The 19,945-nt window shown below is 36.8% G+C and overlaps 1 protein-coding gene across 2 annotated transcripts in view; it reads left to right on the top strand.

Moving 5' to 3' along the window:
- LOC107594057 (zinc finger protein 704-like) overlaps positions 1–15,045 on the top strand; it is a 73,101-nt gene extending 58,056 nt beyond the window's left edge. The window contains exons 4-9 of one of the 2 annotated variants that reach the window (XM_016283989.1): positions 2,437–2,672; positions 9,950–10,050; positions 10,429–10,684; positions 12,635–12,742; positions 13,967–14,094; positions 14,174–15,045. In XM_016283989.1, coding sequence (XP_016139475.1) covers positions 2,437–2,672; positions 9,950–10,050; positions 10,429–10,684; positions 12,635–12,742; positions 13,967–14,094; positions 14,174–14,285 — 941 coding nt within the window. In that variant the 3' untranslated portion in view covers positions 14,286–15,045. The remainder of the gene's footprint in view (positions 1–2,436; positions 2,673–9,949; positions 10,051–10,428; positions 10,685–12,634; positions 12,743–13,966; positions 14,095–14,173) is intronic. The other variant, XM_016283997.1, reaches the window with a different exon arrangement.
- Positions 15,046–19,945: the final 4,900 nt, after the last annotated feature.

Below are 19,945 nucleotides of genomic sequence, written 5' to 3'. Positions count from 1 at the left end.
TGTAATTTACCATCAGAGTCTGATGGCTCCTCCTCCTCCAATACTTAGTCTAATTAAAGCAGTTGACGGCACGAAGTGTGGACATTCCACACTTCCTTTTTCAGTTAATTAAATGTATCATCCAGGCATTTGAAGTGCAATTTGGATTTTCCAGAGTGAATACACTTATTACACTATTTATACAAAAAATCGGTTTCGAACTGTTTCCAGCTTCGATCCTGGGGAGCGCTGCGGCTGTTTCTCATTATGCGTTCTTGTCTGTACTTGTGTTCTTGTGGACTTGTGAAACGTCATCAGTCGTCGCCCAAGTACTGTTCCAATTCAAAGTTCACATCTAGCCAAATACAGTTCAAATCCATGCATGTGTTCTTGCTCCGCCCCTTTTTTCAAGGATGCATCCAGTGGTGACTTGTGCAAACTTGAGGCAGCCAGGTGTCCTAGAATGTATTTCGCACCAACCAACAATTTTCAAAATATTACTGTTATTGTGTCATGAAATGCAGTTCTAAGAGTATTTCAGGCGAGAATGTAGTTGTTTAAAACTCAAATCTGCAGTTTATTTATAAAGATAGCGCCTATTTGAGAATTTGCTTCGCCGATTTCGGAGACGTGAGCTCCACGCGATCAGCAGGCGCTCAGTGCTCATGTATCCGCTGAGAGCAGTCTCACCTCGGCTAGTCCTTCTGACATTTACCGCTGGCTCTGATGTCTCTGTAGTGGTTAAACATTCATTTTGGGTAAATCTAACAGGCAATCTTTGGTCTCATGAATCTATTATTTCTTCCAGGTCATATCGTTTTGGCTGAGCACAAAGTTATGTTTCATAAATTATTTATTTATTAATCGTAATACAGTGCTGACTTTGTTGCATACATTTGACTGAATTGTTTGTTTTTGTCTTATTTCCTATTACATGTCTCTCATACTTTATAGTTATACTTTTATAATGGCTATTATTATTCATTAAAACTGACATGTAACAAAAAAGGCAGAGTTGTGCTTGTCATATTTCATTTTATTATACATTCAGTGAAGATAATCAGAGTATATGTGCACATATTCCCTAAACCACATATTAATATGTTTTATATTTTTTAAATGAAAACGAAAAGGGTTGTGTTTTATATTTTGAAGAAAACAAAAAGGCAGTGGTGTTTGAAATAATTTTGTTTTATTGTAATGCGTGTACGCGTTGCATGAACCACATTTTTGTGGCTATTAATATTTTAAATGAAACAGAAAAGAGGCAATGCTGTTTGATATATTTCATTTCACTGTAATTTATGTACATTCCCCAAACTTCATTTTTTCGGCTATTCATATGTTGAAAAGAAAACGAAAAGAGTCAGTGGAGTTTGATATCATATTTCGTCGTATTGTATACATACAGTAAAGATAACCGGAGTACCCAAGGCAAGCTGACTGACATTATCAAGTACGCTGCTGTTCCATTTGCCGAATTACCAGACTTGCGTCCTCCCGTCGTCGGGAGTTCGCACTTCCGAGTCGAACTTGCGAAGTCCGAACTACCGAGGACGCAAGTACGAACTTTGCATACTTGGTATATTTGAGAAACAGCCACAGTCCCTCCAACCCTAATCAAACTCAGCTGAACAAGCTAATCAAGGTTTAAGGGTTACTAGAAAGATACAGGCAGGTGAGTTTTTATCAAGGTTGGAGCAGAACACTAAGGACTGTGACTCTCCAGGACTGAAGTTGGCCACCCCTGGAATAGTGCATAAATTGGGATGCACCAAAAGTGGTCAATCATAGTAGTACATGGTTGTACTGATAGCATTTAGACTTTAGTAAGATACCAGCCTCTGGAACTTTGGTATCATTATTAATTGGCCATTGGTTTGAATATGCCTCTTTTATTTTTACTTGTTTATTTTGTTTTAATTAATTAATTAATTTGCTTAATTTTTTCAAGTTCTGTTTTTTTCTTGCTTCTGTTTTAAGTACTTGTTTTGATTTGTTTTGCTTTTTTTGCTTGTTTTGTTTTGCTTTGTTTTATGTCTTTTTTTTTGTTCTGTTTTGTTTTCTTTTGGTTTTGATTTGTTTTGCTTTTTTATTTTGTTCTGTTTTTTTTGTTTGCTTGCTTTGTTTTTTATGTCTTTTGTTTTGTTCTGTTTTTTGTTTTGCTTTGTTTTGTTGTCTTTTGCTTTGTCTTTCTTAGTTTTTTTTTTGTCTTTTGTTTTTATTTTTTGTTGAGTTTTTTTCTGTTCTGTTCTGTTTTATGTCTTTAATTTTTAGTTATGTTCTTTTTTTTTGTTTTTGAATCTGTGGATGTGTTTGCTGTGGACGTCTACTTCATGCCTGCCGTGTGCTGGGCTCTGGGATAGGTGAAAGTGCATACTGCAAGCAATAGCCTAACTGGCCTGTCAAACTGTCAGAGGTCTTTTCCTGCTTTAAATCATTGTGTTCTGTCTTTAGGTGCAGATTTGGCTGGAAAGGGCTGGAAGGAGAGCCTGTCTGCCAGCTACAGCAGCTCTACTAGTGGGAACTGGAGCTGGGATGCCAGCGACCAATCAGTGCCCTCCACGCCGTCCCCACCCCTCTCCAATGATCCCGGCAAGAGCTTCCTGCTTTCCTCCCAGAGTGATGACAACATTGAGGAAACCGAGAGTACACACTTCCTGTTCGAGGACCCCATCCCCCGAAAAAGAAAGGTAGGGGGTCAGGTCATGGCAAATGAGAAAACTGAGAGAAAACAGATCTGCTGGTTAGTTTTTGAGCACAAAAGTGCCTTTGAATTTTGAACTGTTCAATGAATTTGCCCGTCTTTGCCTTAAAAAGAGCTTTAATAAACACATCAGCTTGGCTCTGGCCCAATGAGTCTTGTCACCCTCGCACCACAGAAAGTGATGGCATGTTTTCGCTCTCTCTCTTTCGTTGTCCCTTCTTCTATTTCTTTTCTGGGGTTTTTTTGTTTGTTTTTTTTGTATTGTGGAATGACTCCAGAATGTGAATATGGTTTCAATGTCAGGAAGCCATTAGCCTTTCTGCTCGTTCACCTTGTTTTGGGAGAGGCCGAGGATGTGTGTGTGTGTGTGTGGATGAGGGGGGGGGGTTTCCGTTATAGATCCACTCCAGCTTATCCTTTCACAGCGCTACAAATGCTGTAACACACGTTTTTCAAGCAATTCCCAATTGCACAATATTGTATACATGGATCCTGTCATGACTACACGCCTCTCCCTGAAGAAAGGAGAAAAGTGAAATATGTTTACTCAGATGTTTTTTTATTTTTTTATTTCTCAATTCTGATTTTGCAATTCCAGATATTGGACAGAGAAATTAATAAGGCAGAAACAGGACAGAAAAACTTTCCTTGAGTGCTATCAGACATTTAAAAGGAATCTTCTGGGTTCAGGACAACGTAAGCTGTATTGACAGCATCTGTGGATGTTATTTAGCACAGAAAATATTTTTGGGGTTGCCAAGATTTTTTAAATGTTTATTAAAGAAGTCTCTTATGCTCACCAAGGCTTCATCTCTTTTGATGATTTAAAAAAAATACTGTAAAAACAGTTACATTTAGATTTTTTTTTTTTTTTTTACTTTTAACAATTTATACAAAAATCACATTTATAGCAAGGCACTTACTATGGTAATCAGTGGATGTCATTGCACTGGAATAAATGTTTACATCAAGACTTAGACTTGTTAATATTGTTAAAGGGGTCATATGATGCAATTTCAATTTTTCCTTTCTCTTTGGAGTGTTACAAGCTCTTGGTGCATAAAGAAGATTTGTAAAGTTGCAAAGACTAAAGTCTCAAATCCAAAGAGATATTCTTTATAAAAGTTAAGAGTCAGCCACACCTACCTAAAACGGCTCGTTCTAACACGTCCCCACATGTCTACATCACTATGTGACAATAATGTACAGTATGTGGAAAATAATGTATTTTTTTAACTCTCTCTTTTGTAGAGAACACTTGATATAATTAAAGGTGCTGTATGTAATTTTGACCGTATTAAAGCATAATAATAATACCATATTATGTTAGCAGATATTTAGGAAGAAACTGAAAAAGCGTAGCGCCAGACACAAGTCCAATTAAAAAAAGATACATACACTTCTGTGCGTAAATCCAAAAATCATTCAAACAAATATGATTTGCACAGGAAAAATAGGCCACAAATCTAAAAAAATTATTGTCCAGAGGCCACAAATTATTATTTTTTTTTTTAGCAGATATTTAGAAACATGCTAAGTTCACATACTTGTTTCTTTTAAAAACAACACCCACTGCCAGTTTACCCAATAGTATTTCAACACCCTGGGTTGCCAGTTGGTGCAAAGCACATGTAGTGCAGCCATGGAAGCCAAATCCAGAGATCGCATAATCTACCTAACCTAAAATGCCTCTGCATCCATCTAAAAATCCCCATGACCAGAGGCATGTTAAAACGTGGATAAATCAACTCATCAACTTACAGCGTAAGGCTCATTGCCTTCCATTGTCAGTTTTGCTTGTTCCTGTTGCATGTCCTCAATCTGGCAACTCACGTGAGCGTCGAGCCTGATGAGGAGGGGGCGAAAGAAACAACTTCCTCCAATATTTTTAATTTGGGATGCAGTACCTATTTCAACCACTAGCTGTTTTACACCTTTGAGTTCTGCTGTGAAACCTTCCAAAATGCCTTGCCATTCGGACTTCTATTAAAACCTAAAGGATGTGTACTGCATTGCTAATGGATTTGTATCAACAACAAAAAAATCTATCTCTTAAAAGATCCTACTGGGATCAATTAAAAAAGCACTTAGATCTTACCAAACAGATTTTTTTAATGTTTAATTTTAAAAGAATCCTTAGGGGATTCTTATTTGATCCCATTAGGATCGTTTCAGATTATGTTAGAAACTTCATTAGCCACCCTGTACACAGCTAGATATTTAGTCGAAATGTTGAAGAAAGATAAAAAAATAGATTGCAGAATTGTTCGTTTCTTGCTTGTGCGCATTACATAATGTTTAATATCGTTTGGGCTCATTTTTTGGCTCTTCTGTGTGAGTACACAGACAGATGGATGTGTCTCATACTGCTAGGTCTTGTCTTAGGCAACAGTGCTGGCTACCTCTACTATTATTTCAGTTCACCAGAGGCCTCCCTGCATACCTATATGTCCTGCTATAGCCCATAAAAAACACTTTGCATAAAGGAGATGAGAAAAAGAAACAAAGTTCTTTGAAGTGAACCAGGCCAAATTCTGAGCAGCTGGGTGAAGTGTAACACAAGAGAACTGGCTGTTCATTCATAAAGACAAATGGAAACATACACTTCCAGTCCCGCTCTACCAATTATCTGGCTTGCTTTTTGAGTCTGTTTTGATTAAAGTGTCCCTATTATGCATTTTCAAATATTGCCTTTCATTTAGTGTGTAATGTAGCTGTATGTGAATGTAAACGATCTGCAAAGTTGTAAAGCCGAAAGTGCACGATAAATAAAGTTATTGTCTCCCAAATGAAAGAATCGACTCTGAACAGCCTAAACGAGTCGTCAGTAATTCAAATCTCACTTCCGTGACGGACGGATACACGTCACTGGGTAACACAGTTGCATAATGCCCACCTATGTTCTCCGTTTGCTGGCCGCGAACAACTTGACCCGCCCTCAAACACTGCAGCTTGTTCATGTCATGTCGAGAAGACGCTGTGTCCTACGCTGTGAAAGTAAATTAGTTTTATTTTCACTTCCGAAAGATGAGGCTGCAAAGAATCAGTGGTTAAAATTCATTATTCCACTGTACCACAACAGTACAACCCCCAATCTTTTTTTGTGTGCCCGTCATTTTACTGACTGCTTCTCTAATCTTTTTGAGTTCAATGTGGGATTCACAAAACGCTCGCTCTTGAAAGATGGCTCAGTACCCAGTTTATTTGGACCAGCTGACTCCACTGAATCACAACCTGTAAGTATGATAAATAACAGATATTTATATTTTCTATCGAGCGTTCAATACAGAACTATGGCAATGGCCGTTTAGTTTCCGACATGTGCTGTACGCGGTAGACCAATCACAACAGACTGGGCCATCTAACCAATCAGAGCAGAGTATGCTCACGGAAAGGAGGGGTTTAGAGAGACTGAATCTTGAACTGCTTCGAACGAATCGTTGGGAAATTAGGTGAAATTAAATGCCTATTTTGAGAGAAAACATTTTTTTGACCTTGCATGCATGTAAACCTATTGCAGGAGACTCCCAAAACAATATTAGGAACCTTAAAAATGGCATAATAGGGGCACTTTAATGGTTGTCACATGTAAATGTTTCATAGGCTTATGTGATCTGTGAAAGGGTTAATATCATCGGCCTTGAGAACAGCAGGAGTATTTGCTTGTTTTTGTATGTGTGTGAGCAGACACACACCCACTCATTGACTCTGATAAGAGCAGTGAACAGGTCCGGACATGTTTCACGTTTCAGAGTTAATGTGCTCATTTTTCTCACAAATCAAGATCCTGGTTGGGTTTATCCGAAGAAATGAGGATAATTATAATTATGATGATAATATAATCTCGGTTTGTTCTGGAGTGTCATTCATTCACACTGTTCTCGTTCTTAACCCCTGTGAATATGACACATTATATAACCTATTAAACATTTCAAGCGCACTCTCCAGGATATCACTTATAACCAGGGTACAGATTTAACTAGCTTCCGATAAATATATCTCAATGGTCATAAAAGTATTTTGAGTGGTTTTTACATTTCTTTTTACTAAATATTATTTTAAGTTATTATTTTTCTAAATTTAATTTTATTATTGTTCATTCAAATGAATGAATGAATGATCATTTCTACTTCAAATGCTGAATTTTCTATGCATCAAAAACAAAAAAAAACTGTTTTAGTTTAATAAGAAATGTTTTTTGAGCAGCAATTTAACATATGTGACCCTGGAGCACAAAAGCAGTCTTAAGTCGCTGGGGTACATTTGTAGCAATAGCCAAAAATACATTGTATGGGTCACAATTATCGATTTTTCTTTTAAAGTAAAGTAAAGATCATGTTCCATGAAGATATTTTGTAAATTTCCTACTGTAAATATATTAAAACTTAATTTTTGATTAGTAATATGCATAGCTAAGAACTTCATCTGGACAACTTTAAAGGTGATTTTCTCAGTATTTTGATTTTTTTGCACCCTCAGATTCCAGATTCCAGATTTGATCTCGGCCAAATATTGCCCTATCATAACAAACCATACATCAATGGAAAGCTTATTTATTGTATAAATGTATGTATAAATCTCAATTTAAAAAAAATTTGACGCTTATAACTGGTTTTGTAGTACATATTAGAATGATTTCTGAAGGATCATGTGAGTAATGATGCTGAAAATGTATTAAGTTTATGCATCACAGCAATAAATGTCTATAATGTAAAAAAAAAAAAAACTTGTGTGCAGTTATATTACTATAATCTAAAATATCTCATTTTAAATATATATTTAAAAAAAAAAGGGGGGGAAAGGAGAAAACATTTTGAATTGTAAGAATATTTCACAATATTACTGTTTTTATTTATGATCAAGCACAAATAATTTGTGCGTCACAAATACCTAGTGAGTCATTTTATTTCATGTATTTTTTAAAGGTAGTTGTTGGTGCTTGTTAACTGCTCATTTGAGACTTTGGCTATAAAGAAGCAGTGTATTGCAGTAAAGTATGTGAGAGTCTGATTCATTGTTTGAATCACCTTTTGAAACTCAGGAATCAGGTATGTTAGATAAACACAGATGAGATTAGGCCCCGTCCACACGGATTGGATCCGGATTGGATCAGGCTTCCCTAACACGTCTACTACTTACGCAAACGTTGATCACACTACAAACAATACAAAACTATAATGCTATAAGAAACAGAAAAGATTAATTCATTGTTTACCTGGGTCTTCAGTCTATGATTAGCTCACCTCACCTCTTATCTGACAAGTCTTCGGGTTTGAGTCGTTCGTCATCACGTGACAGCCCCATAAAGAGCCGGAAAGAGAATTGATTAGTTCAGCTCTCCAGTTTTTGGGTTTTTTCGAGTCGTTCGTTCATCACGTGACAGACCCATACGCTTACCCTATGCAGTCTGAGCCGGAAAGAGAATTGATTAGTTCATCTCTCGAGTCTTTCGAATCGTTCATTCTTTTGTCACGTGACGTGACAGCGTTGGATAGAGAAATTAGTTAATTTACAAGCTTCCTTACAAACGTGTGCATAGTTAGTATTATTATTATCATCATTATTATAATTATTATTTACTCTTACAGTTACGTGATGTGTTTCTGCTCTCAAATTGTAGCTTTTTACTTCTTACAGTTTCTAAATGTGTGAATTTCTGTCATGATGGTTCTTTTCCATAACACTGAATGTTGTAACAAAGGTAATAAAGAGTCGGTTATTATTATTAAGTCTCTTTCCGGCTCAGACTGCATAGGGTAAGCGTATGGGGCTGTCACGTGATGAACGAAGGACTCAAACCCGAAGACTCGAACCAGCTGAACTGCTTGACAGAACCTATAGGATGTTGCGCATGCGCGACTGAAGGGAAGTGGACGTAGCCTTTAGAGCAAGAGGGGAAACGAGCGCTGGTGAAAGTGACAGAAGAGCGCAGGAGGTGTGAATCTCCCACACACACGACACACATGCCGTCACCTGGCAGTGTCACTGTTGTTTTGAAGTGTTTTAATAGTTGTCTCACTGCAGCAGTGAAAAGCCTTTGTGCCTTTGTGCCTTTGGGGCAGCAGTGGGCTGAAGGGAATATCTACTGCACATACACAGGAGGAGACTTACGCAATCAGGCCTCTGAATCACTGCTGATCACGGCCTTGACTGCAAACAGAGCAGATCTCCTTGTACCACGTTGTTACTCTTCATTTGATCTGTCACTTCCCTGCACATTATATAAAGGGTTTCCTTTCCCTACAAAACAGTGTTGTTATTCTTAATTACATTATTAAAAATGTTTTGTTGTTGTTGTTGTTGTTGTTAATTTAAATAAAGCTTAAATAAAATATTAAAATAAATATAAATATTAGATCAACTTAAATTTAACGCTTTAGTACTAAAATAGTCAAATTACTAAAATACTAAAATAGAAATAAAAAAAGAAAGATAAATAGAATAAAACAAATAAAAATGACAAAAGCTCACAACAAAATTACTAAAGTGTTAACTAAAATTGAAATACAAAAACAAAATGAATGCTAATTCAAAATATGAATAAATGCTGTATACAAATACTAATAACATTGCTACAAAAGTTCTCAGGTATTCAGAACACTTAAAGATGCTCTTGCTAATTATTATTCTCTCATAATTAATTTTTAAAGTGGGGTTTATATTTATAGCAATAAGGCAGGACTATATTGATTACTAAAATTGAAATAAAATATAAATTAAAGCTAAAGACTAAATAAAAATGACAAAAGCACATAACAAAATGACTATATAAACTAAAATGAAAATTTAAAATAAATGCTAATTCATAAATAATATAAGTGTACTATAAATTACACTAAAATAACATTGCTACAAAATATCTCAGATATTTATTCCGAACACTTATTAGTTATTCTCTCATAATTCATCTTTAAAGTGGGTATAATAGTTATACTGCACTAAGGCAGGACTGTACCGATATTTTTTTTCTTCAAATCAAATTTCAATTCATTCAGCCCTAATCGCTTAGCTGCGCTGTCTATTTTTCTAAGTTTTATACTTTAACAAATGTAAGATTAAATATTGAAAATCTCCCGTTGACTCAAAAATGTAAATCTTACAGGACTGTGATTGTAAAATTCTGCCTTCACGGTCCAAAGGCGGCGTCACAGAACCAAAGCTTGAAATCTAAACTTCTTTAAAGCCTGAGCACTGTTCTGTTGCAACTTTGGAGTTACTGATATGTCCTTTATGAAATGTAACTCATTTGTTTGTTTGTTCCAGAACTCCATGAAGGTGATGTTTAAGTGTCTGTGGAAGAACTGTGAAAAAGTCCTCAGCACTTCCTCAGGGATCCAGCGCCACATCCGCACCATCCACCTGGGGTAAGCGTTTGGTCTGCAGTTTGAACATTTACAAGTCTTCTACACAGAAACGAGACAGATCGGCTCTCTTCTTTAACTTTTCAAATGAAAGTTCCACTCGTTGCTTTTGGACTGGAGATGAATCTGAAGAGCCCAGATTGTCTGTCAGTCTCTAAAGATGGGGCAGCTCAGTGAGCTCTTCCCTTTCTGAGCACCGTAACAGGAGGTAAAGGGGGAACCGCATTCTGATGGAAGTAGTAAGAGTGTTTTAATAGCCTCTTGTTGCTACCTGACCGTCCCATATAAACTCAATCCTGTTAATGTGCTGGTGCTGCTGCCCCTTGCTGGCCGCCTGTGGACGTGCACACGAATCTGACTTTTAGTGTTGTGTGTTTTCAGGCGAAATGGAGATTCTGACTACAGCGATGGCGAGGAGGATTTCTACTACTCTGAAATCGAGGTGAACATGGACACTCTTTCGGAGGGGCTGTCCAACCTCACGCCCACCTCTCCTACTACATCCGGCCCGGCCCCCGTCTTCCCCGTCTTGACTTGTGATGCGTCTCGATCTGAGCCCGCCCGCATGATCCACACCCCTCTCAGCCAATCAGCACCGTCGACGCTGTGCCATATCCGCACTGACCACGCTTACCAGGTAACATCACTCTGCATCTACACAGCTTCTGTTTTGGCTGTGTCTGTGTGCAGACAGTGGAGTGCTCGTATCATATTATGGGTTTGAGGTGTAGTGATAAAGTCTTCATGGACACTTTTCAATAGTGCGTTTGTCTGTGTGTGTGTGTGTGTGTGTGTGGGTGGGTGTGTTTTTTTACTTTGGAAACATCATATTCTTTCAAATCTCCCACGCAAGGCTCTGTTTTAGTTATTAATGCGACTCAAATCTCTCTCCATCAGTCAACAGAGCTTAAAGGGACAGAGTTGTGTTTCATGTCGTTCCAAACCTGTATGCATTTATTCATGAAGGTCATTCTATGACTTTGATGGAATGGAAAAAAGGGGGACCATCAACTGTTTGGTTACCAACATTTCTTCAAAATGTCTTTTTTTTGTGTGTGTTCAGCAGAAGAAAGAAACTCATACAGGTTTGGAACAACATGAGGGTGACAGAAATCACATTTTTGTATGACTATAAACCCCAAATCAAAAGAAATAAGGTATTATATTTTGTATGGAGAAGCTAAATCCAATTTTAAGACCATTAAGACATTTTTGCATTTAGCTTTTGTCATTATTGATTCACCCTCATGTCATTCCAAACTAACAAGACCTCATCTTTGGAAGACAAATAAGTCTCATCATTCCTTAAATCATTCATACGCAACCGTTCATTCATATGCAACCATAATTTTAACAATGCAATGAAATCTAATCCATATGAAGTGGTTTAACCCATGATCACTGCGCATAATGAATGAATTTCATATATAAAGCGTGCAAATTGTGGTTGTGTGGACTTGCTATGAATGGGCAAAATGATAAGAGAATATTAAAAATATCTTCATATGTGTTTAAGAATGTCTTTTTAACTGCAATTGATTCTTATTAGATTTTCACTACTGTAACAAATACATTTTTCTGTAGTACGGAACAAATACTGGAGTGATTTGTTTTATTAAAAAAGTAAAATTAAAGATAAATATAGATTTACATTTAAATGAAAGAAAATACTAACATAAGTATACTAAAGCATGAACAAATACTACCACGAAGTATAAATAGTTTACTATTTAAATAATATATCATTAGTTGCAATACAGTAATGAAAGTTTTAGGATGTGCTTAAATGTTGACGATAATATCAATTAAAAAAATCTTTATGCTCCTAAAAACTGCCTTCATTTTCTTAAAACTATAATGTCTTATATATACTACATCACACACACACACACACACACACACACATATATATATAAATAATTAATTGTTATTAATTATAATTAGTAATATTATTTTTAAAAAATTATAAACAATTGTTTTTTTCACTTTCACATAAACCTCATTGAATTTGGTTGGATTTATGTTTAAAACAAGAAACTATTTGCCAGAAAGCTTACTTCAAATATATTTTTGCAAAATGAGACCATATCTTGAAAAATCTTGCAAGTGCACTTTTGTCTTGTTTTAAGGATGTTTAGATATTTTACTGAAGAGCAAGAATTTGCAGTCTGACTACATTTTGGAGTTTCTTGAGAAATTTAGTCCCAAATGGAATGAATGACCTTTCATAAAACCTTTCAAACGGCCAGAGATTTGTATACCTGACCTTTGCTAGTGCACCAGATTGAGGGTTCTGTTAAATATCAAAGCCAGAGTACTGCATACACATGTGTCTCTGTAATTGCTGGCGAAGTATTTATGGGTCTGTGTGATGAGGTCAGCGAAGGCCGTGATTTCAGGAGCCGGATCTGCCCTCTGCTGCTCAGACAGTCTGTGTTTAACCATTTCTAATGTGACTGAGGCCACTGGCTTGTCTTCGAGGCAGCTCTTCTTGGCTATCGGTGGGCGGTTGTACTTGACAGATCTTTCTCTTTCTCTCTCTGCTGGCTTTGGTAATACCGCTTCTTACACACACTGTGTTTTTCAGGCTACAAGCCCTGTCAGCATTCCCAGCATGCCCTCTGATCCGCCTCACAGTGAGGACAGGATTAGTGTATCCTGGCAGTCGCCCCCTGTCATATATAAAGGGCTACCGGTGAGATGGCTACTTCTTTCTTTCTTGTTTTCTTCCTCTCAGAGACGTATTCGACAGCGTTTGTCACCTTGTAAAAGCCTGGGCTCACTAAATGTCGAAAGGGCAGTGATCCTGTGAGCCCGCTTGAGTCTCGTTTGTCACTCCCAGCTTGTCTTTCTCTGTGTCTTGGGGTCTTTCAGAAGTTGCACTTGCATGACTTTTGGTTTCCTGTCTCAGATGCTTTTGCAAAACAATGAAAGTAGCTTCCAAACCCTGGTTACAGGTTGACAACAAGGGAACTGCAGACATCTGCGGAGTGCCTGTTAAAAAGACGCAGTTTATTATGAACTAGTTAAAGAGTACAGACTGTGATCAGGAAAGTGCTGTTGGCAGTGTTTGCTAGGAAAGCATCACTGTTATTATTATTATTTTGCCTTGGAAAGTATAGCTGTGAAAATGTATCACTTAGAAATCAGCCAGAACACCCTAGCAACCACCTGGATGCCCTAGCAACTGCATAACGACTTCATAGCAACCACCCACAACACGCAGAAAATTTATAAATCACAGTATTTTTCTATTATAGAATAATATAATATAATATAATATAATGGTGTGAAATCAGGCATAAAAACACAATAAAATATGAACAACAATTACTTTTATAACTAATTGTGATAAATATACACACTATACTATTCCAAAGTTTGGAGTCAAGTTTTTTTTTTCTCTTTCTTTTTTAATACTTTTATTCAGCAAAGATTATCTGAGTTACTCAAAAGTGACAGTAAAGACCCTTATAATGTTACAAAAGACTTATACATGCTGTTCTTTTGAACTTTCTATTCATCAAGTAATCCTAAAAAAAACATACCACAAAAAAATATTAATCAGAAATATTCCTTGATCATCAAATCTTCATATTAGAATGCTTTCTGAAGGATCGTGTGACACTGAAGACTGGAGGAATGATGCTGAAAAACACAAATAAAATGTAAGATTTAGAATATCTAAAAATAGAATACAGCTATTTTAAATTGTGATAATATTTCAAAATATTTATATTTTAGTAAGTGCAGCTTTGATGAGCATAAGAGACTTCTTTCAAAAACATGAAATCGTACTCGACTCCAAACTTTTGATTGGTCTAAGTGTTAAATGAGATGCAAACATGTCTTAAGTTTTGTGTTAAGGTAATGGTTGAGCTTTTTGTTAGATCACCTTTAACATGAAATGCTTTTGCAGGGCCCGATGACTCAGATCCGCACTGTTAGCATCGGTGAGAAGAGACAGCCTGTTAACCACACCACTGTCAGCAAAACACACACCAACACCACCTCCACCTCCACTTCCAAACCCACTACTGGAACCAGGTAAGCTGTCCAGATGGTTTCGCTCTTATGTTTTATGATGTTTTTGAAGCCGCTAAAACTATGTGAAATACGTTCCCAGGAAACCGCGTGGTGAAGCCAAGAAGTGCCGAAAGGTGTACGGCATGGAGAAGAGAGACCTGTGGTGCACAGCGTGCCGCTGGAAGAAGGCCTGCCAGCGCTTCACTGACTGAGCTTGATCCTTTACCCCACTTCAAAACGTGCTCTTTTATTGCGGCTGTTCCACGGACTGAGCGCCGGTGTCCCCTGCACACTCTCAGAGTGAACTTCACGAGCTGAGATGGTGGCCTTTTTAATGTCACTGATTCCTCCAGGCCACGAGGGGTGCTCTTATCCTACCGCTTCCATGGTGGAACACTGAGACTTTCATTCAGAAAAAAAAAAACCTGATAAAAAGCAACAAAAAAAAAGAGAAAAAGAATTTAGAAAAAAAAGCTTTTGCTGCATTGCATATTAAGGCAAAAAGATTTGTTTCATCCATAATCCAGAAACAAAACATTCAAAGCAGATTTGCATTCTGTGGAATACCACTAACGTCTTTCCATGATTTTTAGTGTGGCAGACTTTATACATAGCAGTCTGTTTAAAAACTCTGTAAGCTATTTTTGATGGGTATTATTGAGTACCTTAAACCCTCTCAAACCTGGTTGCACTTACCGAGCAACTCAAATTCATTTATATGGACATCATTTAAGCTTCACACAGCTTGATTTTGTTCAAAATCAAACCGATTCTGGACTTACCGCTTCATTTTGCACTTTTCAGCGGCCATTTCTATTTTGATCAAGCAGAGTTCAGTTTAGCATTGCATCGCAAAGCGTTTTAGCAAATAGTCAAGAACTGTTTCAACACACATTGCTAAAGTAATACCTCTAAACAAGAATGAGCCTTTCGGAGAGAGCCTTTAGTGTACTTCAGCGCGAGGAGTTGTAGTGCAGGTCTATACAATTGAAATTAAAAGGGGTTACAAACAACATTGGACCCCATTGGCATTCATTGTGTGGACAAAAATACCAGAGATGGTGAGACATTTTTCAAAATATCTTCTCTTAGATATTTAGATAAAAAAAGAAGAAAAGTCATACAGTTATGAAACAACATGAGGAATTATGAGAATTGTTATCCCTTTAGTTCCAAAATGCAATTTTTCTTTTACGTTTATTATTCTTGGGGTGAATAATTCCTCAAAAAAAGAAACTCTAATTCCAACCCAAACAAAATATTTGACATTATATTTTACCTTCCAGGTATAGGAATTAAATCATGTTTCAGCTTTCATCAGACCGACCAAAACTGGCAATCAAAATGTAGCTCTCAAAAAATGTAGCAGTTTAACCATTAATGATGGGAATCAAAGAAACAATTGAGCAGGTGCGTAATTGCCAAATGACCGAATTTAGTGAAACATGGAAAGATTTTATATATTTTTTTTGTCTATACAATTGAAATTAAAAGGGGTTACAAACAACATTGGACCCCATTGGCTTTCATTGTGTGGACAAAAATACCAGAGATGGTGAGACATTTTTCAAAATATCTTCTCTTAGATATTTAGATTAAAAAAAGAAGAAAAGTCATATAGTTATGAAACAACATGAGGAATTATGAGAATTGTTATCCCTTTAGTTCCAAAATGCAATTTTTCTTTTACGTTTATTATTCTTGGGGTGAATAATTCCTCAAAAAAAGAAACTCTAATTCCAACCCAAACAAAATATTTGACATTATATTTTACCTTCCAGGTATAGGAATTAAATCATGTTTCAGCTTTCATCAGACCGACCAAAACTGGCAATCAAAATGTAGCTCTCAAAAAATGTAGCAGTTTAACCATTAATGATGGGAATCAAAGAAACAATTGAGCAGGTGCGTAATTGCCAAATGACCGAATTTATCAAAATATATTGACAGCTTAGAGCAGCTTTGTCTTCTCTTTCCCAGAAAGGAAAGAGCATCCCTCTCATGATCATAACTTTCACTAAGTGCCAATGAGAAGAACAAGAGGGAAAAAATACAATTGCACTAACTTGTACTGCACAAAACGTATATTTTTATGTACCATTTTTTAACGCAGAAATGGAAGTTTTTAAAAAGCAAATGCTTAATGGTTGTCTGGCGACCGACCGCCGTGATTCTCTCATCGGGTCAGGGATGGGGTCAATTCGCTGACCCTGCAACTATAAGCTTACGAGGCGGTACTTTGCGGCGTTGTGTTGGTTTGGGCCTCGTAGCACATGACATCGGTCATGTGACTATCATTCAGGCTCGTTTCTATTCAACGGCACTGTCTTGATTTCTAATAAAGTTTCCTATGTTCAACATTGTGTTTTTCTTCATAGGAAAAGAGTCATGGGAAGATTTGGATTTTAGGCATCAAAAATCAGGTGGTCAGACAGTGTCGCTTTAAATACGTTCATCAATTTCATGTTTTTGATGATGATATAAAGTCCATACGAGGATGCCTTATTGTTTTGAAAGTTCACTGTAGTGAATATAATGTGTATATATTCATTGTATATTTTGGGCTGAGGGGAACCGGGGGGGGGGGAAGCATCAACGAATGTAAAATCTACTTAATGAAACGCCTATAATCTGAGTTCGTTTTATCGGCTGTCTCACACAAGTTTCTTTTATTTTCTTTCATATCAAGTAGTTAGAACCACGCAGTGTTTTTCTTTCGTTTTCATTTTCAGTTGGCGCTTGCATTGATGCGTTTTGATTGTTATGTGGCTAAGCGAGTGTGTACATCATGAAGTATGTACTATTGTGTGGCAGGAGGGATGTTACTATGTGGATCATTGCGTCATTCTGCCCTGCACATTCCGATAGATGATTTTACATTAGTTTGTTTGAGTCTTTGTCTTATCTGTTCCCCGTTAAACTAACTTCACTGACTGCCTGTTGCTTTTCAGTCAGGATATTAAGCTAAACAGCCAAGAAAATGTGTAGAGACTCCACTTTCTTTCTTTGTAACATTTTGGAATGTTTCCGTGTTCAAAAGCATCTTCACGATAATCCCACTATTCAATACAGATTTAACCATCATACGATTCTTTTTTCAGAACAACTCTTTTGGCCTTGTTTAATTGTTGAGATCTTGTAACTTCGTCAAGCGTTTCTTTTTTTTTTTTTCATTGTTCTTCATTGGTTGAAATTTGATGCATGTCTTGTATCATCTTTGTACTATCTTGCTTTATTGGAACCAGTTTTTCAGAAGTTGACAGTGACGTGTCCAGAGTTGAGTGAATGAACGAGAGGATGGAGGTGTTTCTGGTGTTGCCTTTGGTTGGTTGGTGATGAGAGTGTGATTTCTGTGGCTGTAATGTGGAGATTGAAATAAACATGGATTTCAGAATGATGTTTGATTGGAGTTAGATTTCTTCTTCTTTATTTGTGCTTTTTTTTTTATTTCTGTTAGCGCAGGTAGAAAATAATCTCCAGTAGATTTTCCTAGAATATCTTTTTACATTTCATTGAAATTACATAATGTTTCCACAGTTAATATACACTACCATTCACAAGTTTGGTGTTTGGGTCGCATTTAATTCATCAAATATACAGTAAAAACAGTAATATTGTATAGCAGTATTAAAATGAATATCTAAATAAAGTAACAGTTTTCTATTTATTTTTAAATACTTTTAACGGGATTTATTCCTGTGACGTAAAGCTAGATTTAGTCATTACTCCAGTCTTAAGTGTCACATGATCCTTCAGAAATTATTCTAATATGCTGATTTGGTGCTTAATTATGTATATCAACACTAATCATGATCATAATCATTTAATGATTAATGTTTGGCCATGGATGTTGGCTACCATGTTACCAATGTAGTTTAAAGGGGTCATATGATGCTTTTTTTAAAGATCATTATTTTGTGTATTTGGTGTAACAGAATATGTTGACATGCTTTAATGTAATCAAATACTGTACATTATTGTAGGTCCTCTATGCCCCGCCTCTCTCAAACGCTTCGTTTTCTACAAAGTCCCTCCTTCCAACAAGCACAGTCTGCTCTGATTGGCCAGCTGACCCAGTGCATTGTTATTGGACGAACACCGCAAGCACTCGTCGGAAATGTAACGCCCCTTACCATAATCTCGAGCTTCATCTTTCAAAATAAATGTAAAGACAGAGCCTGAAAGGGGAACAGAGTCTCGTGACAGACACAGTGATGAAGCTGGTATGTGTTTGCAGTACACAAGCCACGGTTAAGACAGCTGACTCCACTGTGATGTCTCTCGCTCTCGCTCTCTTTCTCTCGCACACACACACACACACACACGATGCGCAAAACTCCGCATTTGAACAGTCAATAGCAAATACTTAAACTAATAACAAAACAGTAGCTGATTCAGAAGTGCCAGATTGTCATAGCAAAGTCAGAATTACCTCCTCTCCTAGGTTCACGAAACGGTCGTCTATAAAATAATGCGATATTCGATATGCGATACGATAATGCTTAGTGAAGTGCCACATCCTCAGATGAAACAGTTTTACTCAGCTGTTGTTGAGTCAGTTCTGTGAACTTCTATAACTATCTTGTGTCATATATACGTATATGGTTATTTGTATGTATGTACCAAGAGTTCATGTAAAACCACAACAAATTCCGTGTGTTTGTGCACACTTAAGTGGTGAATAAAGCTCATTCTGATTCTGATTCTAATAAGAAAGCACCCCCACAACAACTTATGAAAGTGAACGGTAGTGTTTTACTCGAGCATTACATAAAAATGTCATTTTAACATTAGTGTAATCATGTTAACATGAGTTCAGGAACTGAATAATAAAAAGGAAAAATAAACCACTGCTTAGTATTTACTCTTTGAATTCAATATGCACTGATTCTTATTTAAGCTACAAAAGTTATTTAGGTAAGAGCAGTGAGTGATTTTCTCTTTGTCTTTTGTTCATGGCCCCAAATATTGCAAGCTGTAGCGATATGCATAGTCCGATATGTACATTTGCGATATTTCGATATATTGCACAGCCCTAGTGTAAGGCAGGACTAGCTTACAGCGAACACTGAACCAGATTGCTTAAATAAGGATCAAGCAATCTCACTGGCTGCAGAATCAACTGTAGCCAGTCGTGTTGTGCCATGTAGTAAATGATGTGATCGCTAGCAGACTGCATGCTAAGCGCCATCTAGAGATTCATTACTGAACTAGATATTTAAACAAGAACATTTCTCACCTAAAATTTTCACCTTATTTACAACACGTGTGTACTCATGAATTTGTTCTTAATCTTGTTCTAATGTTAAATAATTTGGAGTATTAGTCTGCGTGCCAGAGGCTAGTAATTTACATAGGAACACCCAAACCATTTCCATATAAGGGCTTTGCGCACAACCCTTCCTTTGTAGGTTTTCATTACTCCCACCAAACTGTTTTCACATTCTTTTGTAAATTTAGAATTAATTTAGTACAAAAGTTATTGCTGAATCTTGATTTGCTCATGACTACGTTTCTATGCCAATTTCATGCACAAATTTCTGCAAATGTACGAATAAGCCACTGTTTCTTGTTTTGCGTGCTTAAAGTCTAGTGTGAATGCGGCTTTATGATGGTGATTCCTGTGTAACCCTTGAGTTTGGTTCAAGTGCTTGATTAGAGTTAAAGGGTTAGTTCACCCAAAAATGAAAATTATGTCATAATTACTCACCCTCAGGTTTCAAACCCATAAGCCCTTCGTTCATCTTCGGAACACAAATTAAGATATTTTTGATGGAATCTGAAATAGACAGCAACGCAACTGAAATGTTCCCAAGTCCAGAAACAGAGCAAGGAGATCTGTAAAATAATCCATGTGACATCAGTGGTTCAT

The sequence above is a fragment of the Sinocyclocheilus grahami genome, unplaced genomic scaffold (genome assembly GCF_001515645.1).
Source record: "Sinocyclocheilus grahami isolate Dianchi unplaced genomic scaffold, SAMN03320097.WGS_v1.1 scaffold10.1, whole genome shotgun sequence".
NCBI lineage: Eukaryota > Metazoa > Chordata > Actinopteri > Cypriniformes > Cyprinidae > Sinocyclocheilus > Sinocyclocheilus grahami.
This window is presented reverse-complemented; position numbering and strand designations above follow the sequence as displayed.